Below are 24,879 nucleotides of genomic sequence, written 5' to 3' on the forward strand. Positions count from 1 at the left end.
CCCAAATTAACACCAATTCTAGCAACTATTCTAATGAATGTGGAGCAAAGTAGTTTGCTTTATTATTATTGCGAGTTATTTGAATCCACTCCATCCTAGACTTATCCTATTACATAATTGAGTGTAGCGAGCTGTAGACATTCGACATGCACAGAAGGTGTTGATAAGTGATCCACTGACCTAGGCCATGCAGTTGGAATTTTTGGTACTATTTGAGTTGGTTGATTCATGTCACCGTGACATTTTGTTACTTCTCTGATAGCTTCCTCCTCAATTTGAACCGATGCCAACCCAATATTGAGATCTGTATATCTTGCTGCGGTTTTCTCATATAGATATATACATTGTGTATATTCCTTGTGGTGAAGAAATTCAGAAAATAATTTAACTGTTTCCAATTTTAAGGTAGTCTGGCAACTTTATGTAAAAATTAAATTATACAGTCACAATGTGATGTTGGAAGATTCTGAGTGAAGTTATTGAGAAATGTTACAGAAAATCCAAAAGTCTGCCGTTTTTCTTTCAATGCTGCATATTGTATTGAGTTTAAAAATACTCAACAGAAGAGTTGAACAATTTGAAAGTTTCTCTGTTATTCTCGTTCTGATTTAAGTTTTAAAAAGTATTGAATATCCTTGAAAATCTGCACATATTGAATCATAAAAAGTGTTTAATATTGATTCCTCAATCTACTTTGTAATTTTTAAATTCTACTAATCAAAGATTAGATTGTTAGGTTTTACTACTTTATTGGTTAATGAGGGACAATGATTTCCAATTTATTTTTGTATGACCATGGAGATTAAGCCAAGATTGCATTTTCTTTTTATTGTTGCTATAACCTCTCCACAAAAGCTTAGAAGGAGAAAATCAAGGATCCCCATTTGTTTCAAAGAAGAAAACTCAATGTGTGCATTTTTCTATTTATACATTAGCATAAATATGTCTGGGTCAATATTATCTGACAATACGTGAACCAAAGTAGTCTTTGAATCTTGATTTAATCAATTAAAAGCTACAGTAGAAACTTGTAGTTAAGTGCTTGCCTATTTTGCCATCATTAGTGAGTTTGGGATTTTGGTCACTTTCAAATGGGGAAGGGGAGGCTTGTGAAAATGCAGCCAGAATAATGAGTGTCACTGATTACCAGGGACTTACTATTATCAGAATTTCCTAGTAGTACACAAGTAGCAGTACTGAAAATAGTTTAGGAAACTAGCACTGTGTATCATTGTTTTTTTTCTCAGCTCTGGATAGCTGTCACGCTAGCTAATCAATGGTGACTAGGATCATCAGCCTGTCGTATTTAATTGTTGCACACTGGGCCTCAGCCAGAGGCACATCGGACAAATGCTCAGTGGTTGCACTTCAACTCTGTTTATATTTTCAGTGCACTTTTAGACTTGAGATAAATCTTACATAGTAATTGGCCAAGCTTTCATTTGCAGATGCTCAACTGGTGAAGTATTCAATAACCCTCATAAGTATTATTTAGAATTGGCACCTGATTAGGTCTCCAGTTTTAGTATTCAGAGACACCATTTNAAAAAAAACTGCAGAGCAATATACTGTATATTTAAACAGACCTCTTCAAATTCTAGTTGCATAATTTGTGCTGACTGTCTGGTCTTCCTGTTTATTTAGGAGTATAACATTTGTTTAACTTTCACCATCACATTTTTGTGTCTACAAATAATACACAACTTGAACTGTAGAGTACATAGACTATACATGTTGTTGTTGTATACACTACAGAAACAGGCCATTTGGCCTATCTAGTCCATGCTCGTGTTTATAGAGTCGACTCTTGCTAATTGCCCTTCTGATCCTCTCTGTTCGTTTCTCCCTGTATGCATTAGGTTTCCTCTTAAATGTGTTGGTGCTTTCTGCTTCATCCACAGTAGGAGAAGTGACTTATACACTAGCCTATTTTCCATGAATGGATGACTATTTCAATAAATTTTAATATGCTGTAATGGTTTAAAGGGCACTATCATGACATGGAACTACGCAATCTTGCTGCTGATAGTTAGACCTGTTTAATTTAATTTCAAGAAGTCCATTAGGCATTTCTGAAGTGCTGTCAACTTTATCTCGTCTTTTCAATAACCCATCCAGTTGAGCAATGGTAATGTCCCAATGGAATTTGCCATTGGTCTTGTAGAGTCTTAGTAAATGAAGATCCTTCAAACCACACGGACAAAGGAAAATCTGTGGATTAGCCTTTGTTTATGAACTGATGATCTATTTTCTTATGTACATTGTTTTTGCTACAAGTCCTCCTCCCAGTAGTGAATGTTGTATAAATAGAGCAGCTTCATTTCTTGTGGGAAAACCTAGAAATGTGCTTCCTGTAAAGGATTTGTAGCTTTTTGTTTCTCAAAACGTCACTTGTACAGTTCTGGAAATTTCCATTACTTTGTGTCTCACTAGATCACATTTGCAGCTATGGAAAAGCAAAATAGGCAGATGTCATCCTTTAATCCTTTAATGTATAGTATCCTATATGTGAGGTTTTCGGTCAGTTACCTGACAATGAAACCCATCACCATACTTGAGAGGCTCTATAATAATAATAATAATATACCAAAGTACAGAGAGTTCCACGCAAGTAGTTTCCATTTAGGATAGAGTGTGCATTCTTTCTCCAGAGGACCCCTGCTTACCGAATCCCAATGAGTATTCGGGTGCAGAATAGCAAGAACCAAGGCTCGGGGACCCTAGAGTGTGTATTGTGGTACTGTTAAGAGTTTAACCAGTTAAACCCATGGAGCTTATCATGGTGAAGATTGGTGAGCTTTCCACTGCTTGTCATTCTAGGAACACCATATTTGGTTTGCAAAGTTATTAGGAGCAGAATGGGAAGAATCCTGCTCCTCCAAGTCCTGGCAAATGAGCCTGACTTGCCTCCCCACATGAAGGGAAGTATGTGAAGCGGATTCAACTTTTTTTAAAAATAAAAAAAAAATCTGTTTTTCCGTCCTTGCAGTTTGTTCCATGACAGAATCTGTTCTGCTCCTTACTTTTTATTAATTCATAAGAAAAGCCCAAAGGTATTCCATTGTTTTTTTTTATCTTTTAGTGGCCTGGAGAATTCAGTGACCTGATCGATTTTATAAATTTGATTGTTTCACATCTCCATTCATCCATATGGGGGGAATGTTTTCTGAAGCCTCAAGGAATAAAAACATTTAACCTTTAATGTTGTTCGTGACGAGAGTTTTTTGCTTTGCTTTATAAAATGTTTTGTGTAAGTCTAAAATGGAGTTCAAGAGGCCCTTTGCAGCATTTGTGGTCCTTAACTATGAGAACTGCAGGCATTGAGACATTCCCTGGTGGCCAGGCCTTTATCAGGGGAGATGATAGGGTTCAGATTTCATCTGGAAACCAGCATCTTCCTTTGAACAACCAGGCAGTTTAACTGGTCTGTAAATAACATTGTGCAGCACAGGTTCAACTGTGCCAGAAATGCAGAACTGTGTCAAGGTACTGCAGGTTAGGAGGTTCACACTTCTGAACTGCCTGGGTATATTGGTGGAGGAGGGAAAGATTGGTGGCAAACATCCCATTTACATTTAAGACTTACACATAATAATCCCTCCCAAAAAAAACAATAATTAAATTGGTCATTTTCAATCTACGACTGTTTGTGGGACATTGCTGTGCGCAATTGGCTGCCGCGTTCGCCCACAAATATACAGTCAATTCACTTTACAGTGTGTTCTGTGAAGCGCTTTGGGACGTCCTCCCGACGTGAAAAGCGCTATATCAAATGCAAGGATTATTATTATTTATTATTATTATTATTTTGTTGGTGTTCATCTACAAGTTAGACCAGCACTACACTTTACAGTGAAATCCTGTGAAATGCTTTGAGATATTTTGACAATGTAATGAGGCACTATATCAAGAGCAAGGATTATTGTTATTTATTATTTTAGAGGTTTGTTTCATTCCGGAGGAGGGTCGGTCTACCTTAATGCAGAGAAAACCAATGTTAATCATAATAATCCTTACATTTGTTACAGTATCTATTGGGAGGACGTTTCAAAACACTTCAAGATTCACTGTAAATAATAATAATCCTTGCATTTAGTATACAGCCTCATCACGTCTTTGAGACATCTCAAAGGATGTACTGGAAAGTGAATTAACTGTATATTTTTGGGGCAAAAGTGCAGTGACTGTGTTCTGTAGGCAAACGCAGCAGTTTGTGCATAGCAACCTCCCTGAAAATAGTCGTGAAGTAAGTGAGCAATTTTATCCGGGGGTATTGTCAGCCAGGATACTGGAAGAGAGAAACTCCCTTCTCTTTTTTTCCCTCTCCCTCCCTCACAGTGCTATGTAATTTGTGTGGGGGAGAGGGTGGGGGGAGATGTTTCAACTTCACAGAAACCACCCTCTAAAATCCATGCCAGAGTTAGTTCCTAACTAGCAGAAATTCCGGTCTATGTGGGCTGACAAGTTCTGTAGGGTTTATTGTCGCACTGAAAATTACAGTACTGATGCTGCTCATATATCAAGATGCAACGTCGTAACTAATTATTAACCCTTGACTGTTATATTAACCCACGCCTATTAAATCACAAGATTATTTAAAAAGTCAGTTTGATGCTGTGATAGGAGAACAGTAGGGTGGGTATTCTGGAGCGATGAGATCAGATGGGCCAAAGCGAATGTTTCATCCAAACCGATCTTGTGAAGCTTCAACACACCTTTGAAAGCCCCACTCAGAGATTCCACAAGTGCAAAAAATACTCGCTGTGCTTTAAGATAATCCAAGTGCATAACCTAGTGGTGCAGGAGTTAACATCCTTTGCTATTGCCTACCATAAGAACATTGCTTGCAGCTTTACAGTACACTTTACAGAATAAGGTGCCATATCAAATGCAAGGATTTTTATTACTATTTTCCTTCATGTGATATAGATTGACAAATTACCGTGGTGGCAACTGTGTAATTGCCAGGCTTTAACCTCAGTGCCTTGGGACATCCCCCCGACGTGAAAGGCGCTCTATAAATGTAATTTTGTTGTTGTTGTGGTGTATTGCTCTATGGCCCTTTGGCACCCACCTCAGTTTCTCCACTCTATGAACAAAATTGAATCCAGACCTGGTATCCATCACAGATGTAGCAGTTCTTACTTGGGCTGCTTCTTTGAGTATGTGGTTGGAAGGTTCCATTTTTTAACATCCTAGCAATTTGTTTTCTTAATTGGTATCAAAACCATAAAAGGAGCTTTTAGTAGCACAGTTCCAGTTCTGATAACACCCAAAACATTAACCTTTCTCAGTTGGATTTTGATTGACCTGAAATGTGTTTCCAGCATTTTCTGTTCATTTTAGATTCTTCATCCTCCCAAATCAAGACAAAATCATTTGCAGCTTTCTGATGTGTTTGACATGAGTGCTTTTCTGTTATTACAAGAGATGTATATGATAATTACAGCTGTATTGCAAGGGTTTAGTACTCATGTTGCCTGCCTTAAACTTGCTTTTTTTTGGACTTCCAGCCAAGTACCCTACCACAGGGGACAGTTAACATGAACCAATGTACAGATGTCATTGATGCTGAACCCAAGACCGGACAGAAGAATGCGCTCTGCATCATCACACCTGAACGGGAATTCTTCATCCGTGGAGAGTCCAAAGAAATAATTAATGGGTGAGTTTCTTTAGAGCATTGTTTCCCAAAATCTTTTTCATTTCATTGATAACACATCAATGGTTCAGGCTTTGTTGTCATAAATCTTGATAAAACGGGTTTTGATACATATTCATGTTGGGATATAAAATGAATAAGAACACAAATATAGAAACCTCTACAAACCTGCAATGATACTGTTGGAATTCAATAGTACGCACCTTTTTAGCTCAGCAAAAATCCATAAGTCACTTTAAATTTTAAATGGGAAAACTTGAATGGTATCTTTGCACTATTTATATTTCAATCGGCCTGTTACCTCATTGCATTGCGTGTTGGCAAACTGAAACCAACACCCATTTATAAAGAAAATCTAGAGTAGATTGCAAAGAGTATGTTTGTCTCGATGAATGGGGGGCCAAATTGATTATGGCAGGACCTTGGCCTTGGATGAGAACAATGGCAAGTTATGCATTTAGCAGAGAATTGAGTAGCTCAGTTCATTGGATGCTAATTTCTGAAGGAATTTTGAGTTCACTTTCTTGAGTTCAGTACCTTGTTATCCACAATTGGATGTCTTTTAAAATGCTGTCTGAGAGTGAAAGTCTAGGTGTCAGCCAGGATCAGTCGGTAGCACTCTCACATCTGAGTCAGAAGATTGTGTTGAATCCCCACGCATAGTTCGTGGAGTCCTGTAGCTCAGTGGTTAGAGCACTCGCTTTGCAAGTGAGAGACCTGAGTTCAATTCCAGGCAGAGGGCGAAACCTCGGGCAAGTTTCCTTACTCCTTACTCCACACAGAGCCTAATAATAATCCTCCAAAACCAAAAACAATAATAAATTGGTCATTTTCAATCTACGACTGTTTGTGGGACATTGCTGTGCGCCATTGGCTGCCGCGTTCGCCCACAAATATACAGTCAATTCACTTTACAGTGTGTTCTGTGAAGCGCTTTGGGACGTCCTCCCGACGTGAAAAGCGCTATATCAAATGCAAGGATTATTATTATTATTATTATAGTTCTAAGCGGACACTCCCAATGCAATGCTGGAGATGTCCATAGATAATCTGTTAAACTAATATCCTGTCTACCTGTTCGGGTGGATGTTTAAAGATCCTATGGCATTATTTTAAAAGAGAAAAGGACCTTCTCTGTTTCCTGGCTAACAATTCCTCAGATAAAATTGGTTATTCACTTTTATGGGGCATTGTTGTGTGCACGTTGGCTGCCAATGCAAATCGTACAGTAAAATCCTGTGATACGTTTATATGTGCTACATGAATATGATAACCTAATTGTATTACTGATTCATAAACATATAAAGAGTTGTCGATAACTACACCTTAGGGAAGAGGAGAAAAGCTCAAGGGCATAGTTTCTGTTAAAGACCAAAATATCAAACTGTTTAAGAGAGGGAACATTTAACATTCTGTCTGGCCCTGTCTTAGCATGTTTAGAACAATCCTAAATATAACGAGTCTTCATATATGAAAAATGATTCTAAACCAGACGCTGACAGGCTTCTGCGGGAGTTGTATTGACTGTGGTGCAGAGAAGCTATTACTCTCGCTATTTGCTAGAAAATTCCATCTATACCCCCCTGGCTGGTTTCCCACAAGCAAATCATATCGAGCTCAGATGCACACTTCACATTCCTTTTGATAAATGTTCTTTTACTTTGTCCCCATGCTATAAACACCAAAAATATCTTTACGTTCATAATTTTTGTAGTTTGCTTGAGGTATTAGTTTTAAGATGGAAAATAGCAGCAGCCTGATTCTTTTATCTTTCGCGCCAGCTGTTGGGATGAAGGGGATTAAAAGAAAGCTCTGTAAATCTATACTGTGCATTACTCGTTTTGAGTACAGTATATGTCTTTCTAAATAACGTTCTTCTTTCTCTCCCTATTTTAGTTGTCGGATAAACTGAATGATTGTGTTTCTGCTTGTATGTGTCCGGAGGATTTGAGAGGAAATCTCCTTACTAACATTTAAGTTCTGAAGATACTCTGATTTGAAAACTAATTCCTCCTGATGGCCACTGGGGAGAAAGATGAGTTGAACTGATAGTTTGCTGAAAATCTGATTTGCTCTCAGTTGGAAATGGATATCTAAATGAGGGTCTAACCTTAAATTACAGATCACAGCAATGATGAAAAGTAAAAGTACTTCTGTGAATTATACTATTTTGAGACGTATTTCCTTCAGGTTCAGGTATTGGCAAATGTGCTACAGACATATTAGGGTTCCATATTTATTCAGCCTCAGGGCATAGTTAAGATGTTGCTGTCATTGCCAAAGAAAATCTTCTGGGACACAAAGAAATGACATCCCGTGGAGTGTATTCTTTATTCTTTTCTGTTGTCAGCAGCGGATCTTGATTTCTCTCACCAAGAAAAGTTTGCAATCGCCATTTACCAGCAATCTGTCTGTTAGCACTGATTGCCATTAAATTGACAGTTGCAGTCAAAAGACCGCAAGGGCAGCTGATGCGTGAAATGAAAAATGTCATGCTGGTAAAATTGGTCCTGTTCCTCTGAATTTACGCCCAAGGCAGATTGTCAAAGCAGAGAAACAGCTTTGTTGAGACTGGTATCCAAAGTACAATTGCTGTTGCATTTCTCAGCACTACCATCCTTTGCCTTGATCAATTTGACATTTTTTAAAATAATGCTCAGGGGGAAAAATATTTGAATTGGAAAAGGTGAATTCCCCTCTCCCCACCACCTTAACATAATTGATATGCATTTTCAATTTTCCATTTAAACCTCATTATTTTATGCTTTATGTTTGTCAAGCTTAGACCTCTCAACCAACCCTTCAGAGTTAACAATAAATGAGTGGGATTCATTGTCATTCCATAATCAAAACTCAGGTTTATTTTAATGAGATTTAAAGGGAAATGAAAAGGTATTTGAAAAGGAAATTTGAGGGGCTGTGGGCTAAGAGCAAGGTTGCGGCAAGGTTTCAAGGAGTCGGCACTGGCACGATGGGCCGAATGGCCTCCTTCTGTGCTGTATGATTCTATGAAATATCAAAATCTCTTGTTAGATGAGAATTTAAGAGTTAAGACATTGAACATTGTCCGTATTTCTGGCCATGAGACATTTATTTTTTGATAATTATATTTGACTTTGCCTCAGCATACAATCTACAGTATTTCTGACCTATTTCTGTGTGTATCCGTCTTACTACTCTTCAACTCAGTCTGCCTCACTTTTTACCGTGACGCCCTTTAGATTCCACCGTCCAAATTTGGCACAGATTATTGTGAACAATGTGTTGCACTGCTCCAAAAATACAAAGTTGATGAAATGTGTATGGGAAATGATAAAACCTCAGTAATCTGCCAGAGAACAGTCAATTCAGAGGAAGTTGTATAACGTTCATGTCTGCGTAAATTGGTTTGTGTACATAGTCTGTTCATGACATAATAGTCCCCCACAAGTGCTGAATTTCAAGTCAACATCATAGTTAATGTGTTTGCAAATCAAGAATGATGAGAACTGTCTGTAGCTACATTGAAGAGACCCACAGTAAATTATTTCTCATTAAATATAAATACACTCTCGCTTGGATGAAACATTTAAAATGTCCCTGTTCTTTTTAAAAATTGTTGTAAACAGAATGACCCCAATCTCAGGAAACGCCATCATGTTTTTCGGCATTTCAATATTGAAGAATTTGACATTCTAAATATTGAATAAAATGACAACCAATGTCTTGCTTCCACCGACAACTTTCATGCCTTTTTGTGGCATTAAATGTTATCCTAACTTGCCTTTTACAGGCATTTGACTGCAAATATTTTTATTTTCTTCTACGCTGTTTCTTCTTGCTTTTCATTTACTTTTTGATTTCTCTATCTAACTATCTAAACCTTGCTTTCAGATTTACACAATGTGAAAATGTTCAGAAAAGAACTATCTTATGAAAAGTACAATAGTTTTGTGATTGTCCCTAGTGAAAAGCAAGAGAGATAGTTTAGAGAAACTGGCATAACTCATCAAAATAGCACTGTGAAAATATCTTCCAGGTGAATTTAGCTTGGAGCAAATATGACCTAATGCTAAATATAGACCTATAATAAGGAGTCTTAATGGGAGCTGCAAAGAAATGGGAAAATGTATGAAAATCTAATTAGGTATTTTCTGCGCATTGTTTTGCTATCTGGCTCAACTGTGAGCGTCTCGCTGTCAAATAACTTGCCACCAATTGTTCTCTAGTTATTGAGATAGAATAACCAGTTGGGAACTTATCTTTTTAAGGCAGCTGATTGTCTGACACATGAGGAAACCCATAACTATGTTTATGAGTATCCTAACCAGACAGAGTTCCACCTGTGTCACCTACGCATGGAATGCATATTCTCTCCATGAGGGAGGCAACCTGCTTACCTAATTCAGGAAATTATTAGGCACATGTTGGCAAGAGCCAAAATTTGAAGATCGCAGAGTATGCTATGGTATTGCTGCAGTCTAACCAGCTAAAACAGTACAGATTGCCATTGAGAGCACTGTCTGGCAGATTCCTGCTGCTTGTTTAGCTAGGACCACCCTACTTGTTGGGGTTTTTGCTTGCAGGAGCTGTGTGAAGAATTCTGGCCTCCAGGAAAGCTCTGTCCCTCCAAGTCCTGTTGATGAGCCAGGATGGCTGATTTTTCATTATCTGTACCCTGGAGTACAATGGCTCAGAAATAGGATACTGAGACTACCACAGAGGGTTGACTCTAGTCTGATGTTTCATTTCCAAGCACATCACTTTGGAGCCAACTCAACTGCCAAGGAGACCCAGTGTACCTCCCTCCATACATACCTCCCCAGGGAAGTTACCAGAAGGCTGCCAGCACCTATCGAATTACCTCAGCTCAGCATGAGTCACGACTTTAGGAAAAGTGGAGCAAGGGTAGAAATTTGGAACAAAACCTCAAATCATGGAAATGTCATCGTAAGATGCAGAAAAGCAATTTCTCTGGGGGTTAGGGGCCCACTGAATTTCATATCAGTTAATTAAAATTATTACAGATTGCATATCTTGCAGATTGTGGCATATTTTTTTGAATGTGCCAATATTATACCAATGCATGAATGTGCTCCATGCCAGAATATCTTTTGAAGAATGGATAGTTAACTGTTCCTCTTCCCATTTTCTGCAATGCATGTTTATCACGGTTGCAGCTGAATAAACTGAAGTCTCCAGAGTATCTAGAACCATATCCTGTGACCGTGCATTATTTTTCAGATGATTGCGTTGATGGATTACTTTTGTTGGATGTGTTATCGTGTTTCATCACCGGTAGAAAACAAATAATTTGGCCAAGCCATCAAGTGTTTGTTTAAACACCTGCTTCTCCTCATGTGTCCTTTTTTTTACCTTTTCATATCTAGCATCAATAGGATAAGTAACTTGCAATCACCACCAGGTTGTTTACGAGCACTGCCGTGTTCAAGGTCCTTAGGTTAAGTGTGGTAAGTTGTTCCTCAGTATGTCATTGTGTCAGAAAGCAGATCAGGTGACTGAACTACACTCCAGTTCACAGATTCTGTTGGCACTTTCACCAACACGACCAGGTTCATTGACTAGTTTTGCAGTCGCTCTTGTTTTGGGAAAGTCTTTAACAGTGGTTAATAATAATAATAATCCTTGCATTTGATATAGTGCCTTATCACATCATCGAGATGTTTCAAAGCGCTTCACAGGATATACTGTCAATGTACATAATCAATATAATCTTAAATATTCCTATTGTGCCGTTTCGGAAGATTTGGGCATAATACCCTGGCCGGAAGTGCAGACCAGCCATTTTGTGACCCTTGTCTATTTTTATACAGTGGGATGGACGTAATAGAGACCCAATCTGTTTCTTTCCGTTTGTTTATTTGATATATTTATGTTCTTTCCTGTCTCGTGCTGTGTGGGAGCTAACAACTGTAGACGCTAAGTAAGTTGCATTCACTAGCAATCATTCTTACAGTGAGTGGCGTGAAACAAGAGGCAACCTGTCAAAGCTAATGAGGGCTGACGCAACACAACCTTCTATTACATTTGTGCACACTTCACTGAGTGGGCTGGTTTTCCCACATCTCAACATACATTAAGGTTGATCATTGTTCCAACTGGTCAATTGGCTGGTATTGCTATTAGGGATCTGGATCGCTTGTCTTCTTTTCTTCTTACATGGTGAATCTTGTAAGGAAGCCTATGCTCTTGACTGCTAATCAGTAGTTCATTGATTCTGTTGAGAATTACACCACGTGAACATAGGAACATGGGTCATGGTAATTCTTTAAGCCAAATTTCCCTGCCTTCTTCATGACCTTTAATATCCTTATTTCCCAAATATCAAGAATCTGATTGGATAGTTAGCAAATGAAATGTAATCGGCATTCCTGTCAGCTCACCTCAAATCGGTTTTGTCAGCTTTGGGCTCAGCTACTGGAAAATGTGCCACGTAGAAGAGCTACATTCATAGCTGAGGGGGTTGGGGAGAATTGTCTGATTTAAATCCCATCTCCTGAACTATCTTATTAGAGTGGAATTGACAGTGGCTGTGGAAAACTCCATGCCCTAGCCTGTCTGCTGCTGCTGGAGAATGCACTGCATTCTTTTATTTTACTCCCCCCACCCCCCCCCACCCCCTTTCTTGGACTGTGCAATTGGGGAGACAAGTGTGTGTATCTGTCTGTCTGTGTGTGTGTGAATCAAATCAGAGGAAAAAAAACTCCAGAAACAGCCTGACAATTCAAAAAGCTGATCTGTCAGATTGATAAGGAAACCAGTTTGGGTTTGGGATTTTTTGTTTTATATATAGGAATATCAGGTTTACATGTAATTTAAGTTATCTAGTTAATTGCCCACAATGTGTGAAGTGTCTGATAGCTAACCATTTTATAGCTCTTGTTATATACTTTATAGTTCTTGTTGAGTACAGTAATTGAGAGAAGGTTGTGAGATAGAATAGATTGCTGATGAATCACGGGATGAAAAGGAAGCTTTAATTTAGGTGAATTTATTTTACATATTTAAATGTTAAGCCTTCTCCATCCTTTACTTTCTGAGTCATAGAAATTTATAGTGCAGAGGAGGCTCTGCACTGTCCATTCAATCCCCGCTTTATCACCATACCCCTTCAAGGCTTTTTTTTCAAATACCTGTCAACTCATGAAACCCATAATAGTCTCTGCTTCTACCATCTTGCTTGGTGGGGCATTTCACATCCCAACAATTCTACATTCTGTGAAAAAAATCCTCCTGAGATCTCCTTTTGCTTTTCTTATATCTATGTCCTCCAGTCACTGACTCCCAGTGGAAATTGCTTCTCCCAATTTATCTTGTCAAAACCCGTCATACATTTGAATTAGGACCTTTCCAACTACAGTCACTCCAAGGGATAAGGGTTCAGCAACGGAGTGGCATGTTAGGCATATGTATAAATACATAAATAAATAACAGCATGATGACATAGGTGATAGTGACAAGTTAAGCCGGGGTAAGATATCAGGAGTTTATTGTAGTAGAAAAAGAATACTTCATACCAACAGTATGGGTTTGATTCATATCCAGGTCCCAACATTTCAAACACAATATACAGTCAATTCACTTTACAGTATATTCTGTGAAGTGCTTTGAGATGTCTCGAAGATGTAATAATAAACTATTTCAAATGCAAGAATTATTCTTATTAACAGAGCCTCCTTCTCAGAAGGTAAAAGTTAGGGTTCCTAATAGTGGGAGATAGATAAAGAGTACTTTTAATCTGTTTTGGTCTCGTTTCCTAGTTAGTGATGTATTGTTAATTTTAGATGTTTAGATTAGATGCTTCATTGCTGGGATGATTTGTCGTTCCCAATCCTAATCTTACTCCTTAATTTTCTTGCTCCTTTCAACTCAGAACGCAGATGCCTCAGCCTTTGAAGTTTTGGGTAGAAAGTGTTTTGGCAGAGTTATAAAAATCTACAAAATATGGGTTTGTTTGACTGCTAAGGACTTCTAATAAAGATAAAATATGTTATAATGGAGATAAAATATACTTGGAACTTCATCAGAAGACTAGAAATTGTGTATGATGTATTTTGGTAGCTTGGATTAGAGATTAATTGGGGAATGAATGAAAGGAGATTCTGGTCTTTTTTACGATGTTACTTCTATGTAGTATGTAGATAGGAACAGGACTTAACCATTAACCTGTTTAGTCTGCTCCACAGTTTTGTTAGATCATAATTGATCTGCAACTTAATGCCAGTTCCCTGCCCTTTCACCACACTACCCCTTGATGCCCTTACCTACCAAATGTCACTTAGTATTACAAATACTTTCAATGTTCCTTGGAATCTTCAAACTTCTGAATAGTGAATTTCATGTTTCCACAGCCCTTTATGTGTTTTTTTTTCTAATTTCAATCCAGCTAGCTTTCTAATCTCTTTTCTTTTAGCTCTAATTTTAAGGTTACGTCCTCTTGTTCTGGATTCCCCTACCAGAGAAAAAAAAGTTTCTAACTACCTTGTTAAATCTCAATATATTTTGTTATCTGTGTCAGATCACCCCTCTCCTCAATTTTCATACTAACTGATAAAGTTGACTTTTATCTAACAGTTGACTTGAGTTTTATGCACAAAGGTAATACATTGATTTATTTGGTGAAATTGTATTGGAACATTAGAGCAAACTGCTCTCTGGAGTATATGACCTCCACAGTTCACTGCTTGCTCTTTCAGCAGTTGTGCTTGCTCTCAAAATGGCCTTGCAGCTATAAAAACCTGAAAATCTATCCATAGTTGCAAATGGCACTGAGGTTTATCCACCAATAGTTTTCTTTTAGTTTTTATTGTTCTGTAAAACCTTTATCGGGTGCTTATTTGTTCAATGTTCCAGGTGGTGCGAGCAGCTGATAGTCTATCCCAGAACGAATAAGCAGAACCAGAAGAAGAAACGCAAGGTGGAACCTACAACTGCTCAGGTATGTTCTGCAATCAGTTTTGCAACGTGTGCAATCAGTTTGGGAAATTTCAAAAAAAAAATGGCATCTATTCTTACCTGTTAATAGATAGCAAGACCATCTATAACAGGACACTGCATTGTCATGCTTCAGATAAGACTTTAAATTAAAGACCCATTTGCCTGTAACTAATATTAAAAAATTATTTGGAACACACTTTAAATTTAGCTTTGAATTTAGTTGTTTTAAAAATAACACCACCATCAACCATCCATGGGCTGTGGCTGAGTGTTTTCATTGGATGATATTTCTAAAACAAAATGCACTTCAGTCAAAATTTGGAAAATCTGAACTTTCTTTACTAACTCATTAAATATTTGTTGGCTAAAATGTGATTCTGCATCTTGCATGTGGGAGAATTATTTATGCATTTAAGTGTACTTGACGTTTCTTGCACATTGACCACTATTTCACATAAACATTCCTAGTTAGCTTTATCTGGACCCAGCCTTTGACTGGAGATAAACTGAACTGTATGTGACCGATGTTGCTTTATTTTGTATAAAAAGTCACATTCTTATAATTAGCATGGTAATCTCTAGGCTTTGATTGCCTTTGTGAAGAAATGATAGTTACTTGGAAGTGGATGTAATATTTTTTCCCTTTTCATGATATTTAGGTTTAACCTTGCATTAGATCCCTGGAGCCCACGTAATGGCTCTGCACTCCTTGAGGGGTTGTCATGCACTATTTATGGGAAGGGTAGTGCTGTCCCCTAGAGATACCTGGAAAGCACCAGTCAGGCAGTGACCACCACTTCAGGCTTTTAACACCACTTGCTGTGTAATATGAGGTTCCTGTGACCATCAACCAAGAGCTGTAGTATAAATTGGATATGAAATATGTTCAGATAAATCTAGATTGGTTACTGAAGGTGAAACAGAGCTAAGAGGGATGACTGTTGGTGCTACTCACTCAACTTATTAGGTTTTTCTTGTGATGCACAATTGCTGTGATGTAAAGTCGAAAAATGTTATGGGTAATTAGCTGTACGTGGAGAGCATTGCCTCTGACAGTAGCTGGAGGTCTACAGCCAATATCTTTAATCTTGGGTTTGAATAGCTATGTGTTTTCTTGCTTCTCTATACTGCATGCCTGTAAGTGGAGAGAAATGCACAGAACTAAATTGAGAGTGACTTGCTTTTCAAAGGACACATACAATCCCCAGGAGCCTAAATGTAGATCTGAATACGAATAGTATAAAGTAATCTTTTAGAAATCTGCTTTATTTAAAGTGAAAAGATTGTGTAATCGGAAATACTAAGCTACATCCAATAAGCCTGTCAAATAATATACATTGATACAAGTTAATTGAACTGTAATTTGTGCCTAACCCGTGGCAGTAAGCCAATAATAAGTATAGACTTGTTACTTATGTGACTAACGTAACAGGGTTCAGTCAATGAGCAATTGTTTAACAGTAGCAAGAAAATTCCTAGGAAAAATTGTTTGAATATGAAGTATTCGAGAGTAAAGAATAAATAGGTGAGATCAAGCTTCTCGTCGAGTCTGTCTTACGATCTGCCTTTTTTCATCATTTGTACAATCATTTTCTTCAAAATGAACAAATCACAAGTGATACTGCAGAAGCCACATGCTTAATGGTTTGTGGCTGACAGTTTATTAAGAAAGACAGGAGCTGCCTGTCTGACTATTGCTGTCTTGGATTTGAACTGACAAGATCATTATTTGGGGCCTTATATGCAAGGGCGATGCCAAAAAAATTAGGTATCCTCCAATTTATTACAGTGAGCTGAGTCAATAAGCTCGGACCTGAGCATTAAGACAAGCATTAAAAAGATAACCGATTTACACCTCATCAGGTCACTAATGACATCACCTCTTGTGCGCAGCACTTCTGTTCTTGTAAAGAATCGCTCCGCACTATGCCCACATTAAACCAGGACACAATCTAATGTGTTAGTAATATGTTAATATATTAGTTTGCCTCAGTTGCCAGCATGCTAGCCTCTGGGTCTAACCAGAATAGATTCAAGTCCCGTATCAAAGTTTGAATTAATTGCAGGATGACACCTCAGCACAGTTATGGGAAGTGCTGTATTGTCAGAGGTGCTACCCTTTGGATGAAATGCTAAACTAATATCCCATTCGTCTGTCCTTCAGCAGGACATTAAAAAACATCCATGGCACTATTCAAAAAGAGACATTTTTCCCAATATCCTGGCCAACAATCCTCATTCAACTCAAGGCTATTTGCAGGACTCTGCTGTGTGCAAAACGGATGCCAACAAAAATAGGCACTACATTTGACATTAATTACTATAAAGCACTTTGAGGAGCTGGTGAGATAAGGTGCTATAAAGAGGCAGGTTCTTTCCTTCTACTATAAAATATTAAAAAGGCTGAGTAACTTCAACAGAACCCGGAGATTAACATTACTTAATTTATCCTACACATACATCTTGTTCTGAAGAGCATCACTTCAACTAATTAATCAAATCACCAGAGTGCGAGAAAGTACACTGTGCCAAGAGATTGCTCTGCGTAGGCTCTGTACTGTTCATCTGAGGCACCTCCTCCCCCCCATCCCCACAACAGCCATTTGGCAGATGTCGCCTGTGCAGAATGCACTTTCATTTTACCTTGGGTCGGGTCCCAAGCAGGTAGTTAACATCAAACAAATTCATTCTTTTAAGACTACAAAGTAGCACGAGTTAAAGGCTGTTGTCCCCACCTTAAGCTACCTGCTTTATGATTGATTCTGCACCTCCTTGGCCAAATTTTTCTGGTCTGATGACTTTTAAACTATCCCAAACGATTGTAAGAGTGTACTCTACTTCTCTTGCAGAAATACATTCATTTATAGATGGGTGAACAAAAAAATCATAGGATCTTCCGATGTTTGAGTTCTAAATAGATATCTGAAATATAAAATTACAAGTTCCAGCATGCTCTGGGCGACTACAACGTCAATAGAAATCAAGGTCGCTGTTATGTGACAAAGCCTTGGTGCACAATTAGTGGTGCACACTTTCCAGTGTGTAGCAGATGTAGCTTTTAACTACTCGTAACAATAATGCCTACAAATTAATGTCATTTGGATGGTCACCTTAATTATTCATTAGCAGTGATGCAAAAACATCCCTATCATGAATTCATTTTGTACTGTATTACTATTTGTTGCGAAGAGGAAAATGTTTTGGAAAAATACTTTATTCTATAATTCGCTTCATTGGTTGGGATTTAGACCCTGAAGCTTATGACCCACAAAAAATCAAAAATGCCTTTCTGGCTTCATCAGGGCTTCAGAACACTGGCCGTCAGCTAAAGTGGCCAATTTCAGGGTCAGTGGAGTGCAGCGTTTTTGAACACTGTTTTAGGAGAATATAATTTTTGCAGGAGGTCAGTCAGTGTTCCTTTACAGGTGAGAGTGCATCTTTGTCCTTTCTGAAGAAAGCAAAAGGGAAGTGCTTTATTCCCATGCACTTGTCCCATTCCGTTAGATAGATTTCTGTCCATTCTGTAGATTGTTGGCATAGGAAGCCCTGAATATTAAAAATTAAGTTGGTTGTAACAATGCAACCCACGATATACCCATCCTGTAATCCATTCTACCAAATGACAACAAAATGACTTCATGTTGCTTTGACCATAGTGTTGAAAAGCCAACTTTTCACAATGTTGCTTAATTTTTTGTTAAAGCTAATTTTCTGTTAAAGTTAGTTATGGGCACGCTGTTTATCAAAAGGCAGGGATTATGCAAGGTGCTACAAAATTAAACAAATTTGAGCATATTCTGAAACCTGAATACAAGTTGAATGAGATGGGAGAGATTTTTTGGGGTGCTGTTGAAATCAAAATTAAAGGAGGGTTATGCGCTTCAAAACAATACCTTATTTAAAAAGCCAGAATGCTGGAAAACTCCATACTACCTAATGGTCAGGCTCCATGGATCTTGTAGCATGTAAGTATTGAAATTGCTGCAATAAAATATGTACATTTCCTGGGCTCTACGAAGGAGTCTTCAACATAAGGATATAGTTTAAAATGGTTTGTCTGATTTTTCAAAGATGTCTTGTGAAACCGAGAGAGAGGAAAGTATTTTTACTTGCAAGCGCTTAGCCTGACGCACATGTTCCCCTTTAAATCCTTTTTTTTCTGAGGGGCCTTTTTGAAACCTGGACTCCAATCAAAGGAGCAGATCTGTTCTAGATTTGTTCCTGCTTTTTGTTTTAATAACGTCAACATTTTTCGTCAGGATCAAAGGCACGTTTCTTCCATAAAACACTTTGTTGACTGCACTAAAAATAGATAGTATAATTATATTTATTATACCAAGAGACTGTGAAGTTATCAGAACCCTTGTGTGTGTTTTTTACCTGAACCCAGGAGCCTGGTCCAGCGAAAGTAGCAGTGACTGGTTCAGGGATTCCCGATGCAGAGAAGGTGCCAGATTCACGGTCCAGCCTGTGGCAAGAGGAGCTTCACGGCAGAGATGTGGAAGCAACTCAGAGTTGGCCTCTTCCTGATGCTAGCTCCCACGGAGGGTTGTTTTCTTCAAGAGAGGGTGAGTCGGTAGTTTGGTTCAACTCTCTTCTCTTTTCTCTTTTCTCCTTTGCATTTGTTCCTTGACCAACACTGATTTTCTGCATTTTTGCACATCACCCACCTCAGTCTCTATCTCGAGCCCAGTGTTGCCTAAAGTATCATTAATGCCATTATCTCCAAACTTGATTTTTCAAACTCTCTCCCATGATTTTAGAGTGAGTTGATTCTGACAAGCCTTAACCCTGAAACCTATGGGGTTTGTTTATTACAAGGGTATTTTCTTACAGCATTCAAGCATAGTATTTTAATATGTATTTGTGCTTCTCTTGGTACAGGTGAAATGCGTCCCCCTGATGTTGCTTCTGATCACAGTTCTGTTAATGGAGATGAGGTGGATAGAGGAAGGCTCCCATCGCTTGACCAGCAGAGGCAGGAGATGCGTGTCCTTTCCCCTACTGGTAGCTCTTCAAGCAGGCATGTTATGGAGCCTGGTGGGGTTCCTCGTTGCCCATCACCAGTCTATAGTGATCCCTTCCCCTCTGCTAGTAGCCTGCTGTCCAATGGATCACATATTAGCGGGTCCATGAGTTCACTGGACTCAGAAGCAAGTGGAAGCACAGTAACGAGCACAGACAGTCACTATGCTGAAGGTATGGCACATAGAGCCTCAACACTGGCTGACATTCCCCGAGCCAGAAGAATAAGCAATAGGGAGACTTATGAGGCTGAAGTTAAAAAGATGGAAAAGCGGACAAGAGCAAGAAGTCCAGGGAGAGATGAAGGCGAACGGAATTTTGGACAAGAAAGAAGGTACTATCAATTCCTTATTCCATTTTATATTGAATTTATTTTGAGAATAATCATATAAGGCCCCTTACTAACTGAATAGGAACTGAAAGCTAAGCTATTACAAGTTTGTGTGGCGTTTGGGCCAATTGGCCTGTTTCTGAGCTGTACCTTCTGTGAATCTAGGACCGTATTGGCAACGGCAGTTTTAACAGTACCAACTATAACCAACCCCAGCACTCTCTGGGGTCCCCAGAGCTAGTCTTGGCTCTTGCTAGTTGGCACCTATTACTTTCCTGAATTAGGTAAACTGGATGCACCCCTCCAGGGTTGTCATGTGCAAGTATAATGCATATCTGGAACTCTGTGGGGTTTGCATAATCTTAATCGCAGCTATGAGTTATTGCTTGTCACACCCAGCTGACCCAAAAAAACAATATAATGATTCACCAGTTTACTGTGAGCCCAATTTAAAACGCCTGGGAATATGCCAAATACAATAGTGCAATTTGAAAAGCTTGTCTTATTGTCTTTTGTTAAAAGTCGTTTCTTAACCACGTTTGTCTGCTTCTGTCCCATCGTATTGGAAGCAGTGTGTGGTCTTCTTGTCTTGTGATAGCAGTGCTGTTCTGTCATTGAGCCAGAACGTAATGGTTGTATAAAGTGTGATTTCCCCATCTAGTGGTTCTCCTGAGAACTGGTGCAACTCTGTCTGTTATACGGAGGGAATTTGATGTTGTCCATCTCTGTATGTACATGAGCTGGAAGCCGAGAAAATGTGAAGGCAATTCCTTTTATCATAATGCTGCACTATGCCAGAAAGTAAATTGCTTTTTTACTTTTCAAATTTTAAAAATAATCAAATCCATTCTTCCACCACTTGCTTTACAGAGGTACTGAATATCAAGTACAGAATTTGACATATAATTGAGTCCGAATTGAGTACTAACTGGCAATGCCCTGTGATAATATACTTTCCTTCGTGTGATAGTGTTAATGTTACTCAAACTCTCCGCCACTCTATCTACAGGAGGGCAAAATAAATACAATTGGAAAGTTAGTACCTGATTTGCAATTTTACTTGTTGGCCATGCTTTAGTTTGGTTCAAGGTACAATATAGGGCAGAGCTACGGAGTTTGGTGAGTTGGGTGTAGAAGTAATAGAGTCTGAAGGTATGGATGAGGGTGTCCGGAGTATGGGGGAAAGAGGTAATGGCAAACATGGATGAAGTTGCATTGAATTAGTTTAAACAAAGCAGCCTTAATCCCTTTCATTCTCGTCACATATGTTCGTTCCTTTATATCCTTCTCGGTATGCTTACATGTCAGAATGTGCAAATTACTTTTCTGTAATTTGCATATCCCAGATCAGACAATTATTTGAGTAAACAGATTGTACTTTCATTTATTACCATAAAGGTTCCATTAGCTTATCTACTTTTTATTTTACTCTTGGTACCATGTCAGTTGTTTGAAGGGGTGGGTGGGGGGAGATGGAAGAAGGAAGAAGAGAACTATGGTACAATTTACATGAAGAAATTGAGTAATAACTGGATTAGACACCCCGAAATTGATATGAACAGTGTCTTGTTCTTTTGTGGCTGCTTTGCTTGGATCTAAATCAAATTCTTGACCAAATGCATATTTGCCTCTGCCCATCAGCTGAAAATCTGGAAAATCAAAGCTTTACAGATAATTTATCTGCTTTTACTACCCATTTAATAAACGTTGTACCCAATCCCTGTAGTACAATTCTTAAATCCCTGTTTGTTTGTTCAAAATGCCTTGAAGTTTATCATATATCAAAGTTTTTCAAATAATTAACTCAAAGATTTGAACTCAAACCTTGGAGGCCAACAAAAAGGGAAGTTGTCTTATTTAAACAAATCTGGGTCTTTTTTTTTCTAATAGGAAATGGCTTATTTTGAATTATAGAGCAAGTACGGCGTTGATGTTGTCTGACGATGTTGCATAGAAGCAACATTATGCAATATTGCCCTTTCACCTTTCCAGAACGGTCGTGGTTTTTGATTTTGACCTTTTAGGGTAATAACAGTAGATTGGGAATTTTCCTTAAAAGGCTAGGCTGTGAATGACTAGTTTTGCTTCAGCAATGGAGTTACCAGATTTGCCTCAGTAGGTAGTTCATGTAAGTTTTGGATTGGATGCTGTTTGGCACTGTGTATCAGACACTTTCCATCTGTTGTTTTTGGTACTTAAAGAAAAAAATTGCTGAGCGTTCAAAACTCACAAATGTAGACTTCATTTTTCTTTTCTGCTTTCTGTAAAACTTTAGAAGCTGTTCATTTTCAGGTGGAAAGCCTTCTTCAGCTTAATAGCTTGGAGCTGGAGGGGTGTGGGGACAAAGAGCGAGACATTGTCATTGCTATTGTGAACCAAGTCTTTATTGTAGGATATGGATTTTTTAAAGTGAATTATCCAATCTAAAAAGTCATTTATTCAAACTGTGATGATTAGCAGCAGTTAGAAAGTATATTATTATGGTCTTGGAATTGTAATTGTGTTTGTTCCTAAGCTATAATATTAATCATACTGCATTTTTTTAAAAAAGGAATTGTTTCAGCTATTTTAAAAATGTTTCATATTTTTATGTTGCAATAAAGAATTTAATCTGGCAAATCCAGATGGCACAGGAACAGAATGCTGCGAAATCTGGTTTAACTCGCCAAATTTGCTTTAACAGCAAATCTCTGCTGGATTTTTATTCATTAAAAAGGTGAAATATTCAAAGATGGTCCTGGAATTAGATAAACCAAATCATTTTAAAATGATATTCTGGAACTACGAGCAAATTATATTGTTTAATGATAGGATCAAATAATAATAATATGGGCTGAAGATCCTTCATCCAAAGGATATACTGTAAAGTGTTGTGACTGTGCTTTGTGGGAAAATATTATCAAAAATGAAACTTACAAGGTAGTCCTATGCTAAATTCAGTAGGTGACGGTTATAATAACTCATTTCTCTGAGGTGACTGTTGTTTACCTTCGCCTACATGAAAATATTTTTAAGAGTATTAATAGCACAGCATTAAAAACAATTTTTTAAAAGGAAGGTTATAACCTTTTTTAACTGAGACTGCATTGGAATGCATACATTCTTCCAAAACGTTTTAATCGACAGCAAATGGAATTTTAACATCTTTCTGCCAGGCCACTTAGCGTATCTTTGCCATAAATGGCTTCAAAATCACCTTGCCCTGTGTTCTGCCAACATTCCTTTAACAGTGGGTGTAATACTGCTGCAATGATTTCATTGTAACAGAAACGAGAGCTTGTGTGCAGTAATTTGCTGTATAATGTTGTCATCCTGTTTCTCCCAATTCCTTGGCCAGAGTCACTGTAGGAAACGTCGGAGCTACATTGAGAGTGCTTGTAGTTCAACGGGGCTCCTTATCTTGGCTTCTTTTTGACTTAACTTAATCATGAAGAATTCTACTTGTTCATAACTGATTATAGTACAGTTTGTGTGGGTACTTTTGAAGTAGTCGATTAGACTTCTGTCTGTCGGGATGGATGTTGAAAATTCCGAGACCGTATAAATCCGCTGAGGTTAATCCAAAAGAGAATAAAGTTGCTCCCAGTGTCCTGGCTGATAATATGATAACCAGATAAATGGATTGTTTGCGTACAGAAACTTGCTAAATTCAGGACTCCCAATTCCCTGCTCTTTCCCTGTACCCTTTAATATTATTTATCTGCATAGGTTTGGCCAATTCTTTTTAAAATGCCCCCAATGGCAACACAAAGCTTGCCAGACAGTGGTTTCAGTTCTCTCTGAAATTAGGTAAGCAAAGTGGGGACGCACCTTGCGTACCCTGAGATTCCAATCCAGCGACAGGGTCTCCCTTTTTCAAGTGTAAGTGGCACGCATACGTGGAACTTTGCACACTCTTATCATTTTCATTGCTAAACCTATAATATTTTAGCTACAGATGAAAGCCTCACTGAAGGTTGTAGAGTGCAAGTCTTATCCCTGTGTATAAATCCCTGTGTGTGTGGGGGGGGGGGGGGGTGGGGGGTGGATGGAGGAGGAGTACTCCTGTGGCTTTAAGGTGACTGAATGAATTGCCCTTCTATTTTAGTAGCATCCTGTTTATGTTTGGTTATGTGCAAGTGCCAGTTTTTAGTGGAGTGACTCAAGCTGGGAAAACATCATGGAAATGGGAGCGATTCCACAATGAGGGGTCGCGCTGGCAAGCACAAGGGATGCGGTTTTGCCCCAAGGTCACTGTTTTCCCTTGGAATCGGGAAAGGCATGTTGGAGAAAAATGTTCTGGTGCGGGATACGTTCATTAGATTTGGAACTGAAACCGGTTGTTAACTGCACATAATTAATAAATTTAAAGCTGTAGTATTCCACAATGGTTTGCGCTATTTTTAAAAATAAATTAATAATAATAATAATAATTACCCTGAATTTGGAAATTCAGTGGCCATTTCAGTTAAGAGATGCTCTGCAGAGTTTTCATTTCAGAGCTTTCTGTTGATCAACCGAGACCATGATCTTTCTGGCAGGGGTTAGTGATCCTATTTTCACACACGCGCACACACACACACACAACTCCTCACACAATGGAAAGAAATAAAACTTCAATTAATAGTTGGAGGATTTCCTTCTCCAGGTTGATTAATTTTGAAAGTGCTATTAGATTTTTTTTAAATTAAGCATGGGCACTAGTGTTTTGAGAAGCTGAATGTGACTAAACTGTGTGACTAAATTTCAGCTTGAAATTTATTTCCTTCTACATCAAGACATTCAGCAAAACATTTAACTCGAGATTCCAAGTCTGAGATTGAGACGGTGCCTGTTCTATTATAAAGGGGTATTGGATGCTGTAATCATAGTATAAAATGTTACATGCCAATGTAGATACTATTCTTACATTTTTCTGAAGTTTTGCTCTTCCTGCTTTTAAAAC

At 38.3% G+C, this 24,879-nt stretch overlaps 1 protein-coding gene across 7 annotated transcripts in view; it reads left to right on the forward strand.

Moving 5' to 3' along the window:
- mprip (myosin phosphatase Rho interacting protein) overlaps window positions 1–24,879 on the forward strand; it is a 111,380-nt gene that overhangs the window by 41,002 nt on the left and 45,499 nt on the right. For all 7 annotated transcript variants that reach the window (XM_042342467.1, XM_042342468.1, XM_042342469.1 and 4 more), the window contains exons 4-7: window positions 5,514–5,665; window positions 14,516–14,600; window positions 18,990–19,167; window positions 19,484–19,958. In XM_042342467.1, the coding sequence (XP_042198401.1) occupies window positions 5,514–5,665; window positions 14,516–14,600; window positions 18,990–19,167; window positions 19,484–19,958 (890 nt within the window). The remainder of the gene's footprint in view (window positions 1–5,513; window positions 5,666–14,515; window positions 14,601–18,989; window positions 19,168–19,483; window positions 19,959–24,879) is intronic.

The sequence above is a fragment of the Callorhinchus milii genome, unplaced genomic scaffold, assembly GCF_018977255.1.
Source record: "Callorhinchus milii isolate IMCB2004 unplaced genomic scaffold, IMCB_Cmil_1.0 Scaffold20, whole genome shotgun sequence".
In the NCBI taxonomy this organism is placed as follows: Eukaryota; Metazoa; Chordata; class Chondrichthyes; order Chimaeriformes; family Callorhinchidae; genus Callorhinchus; species Callorhinchus milii.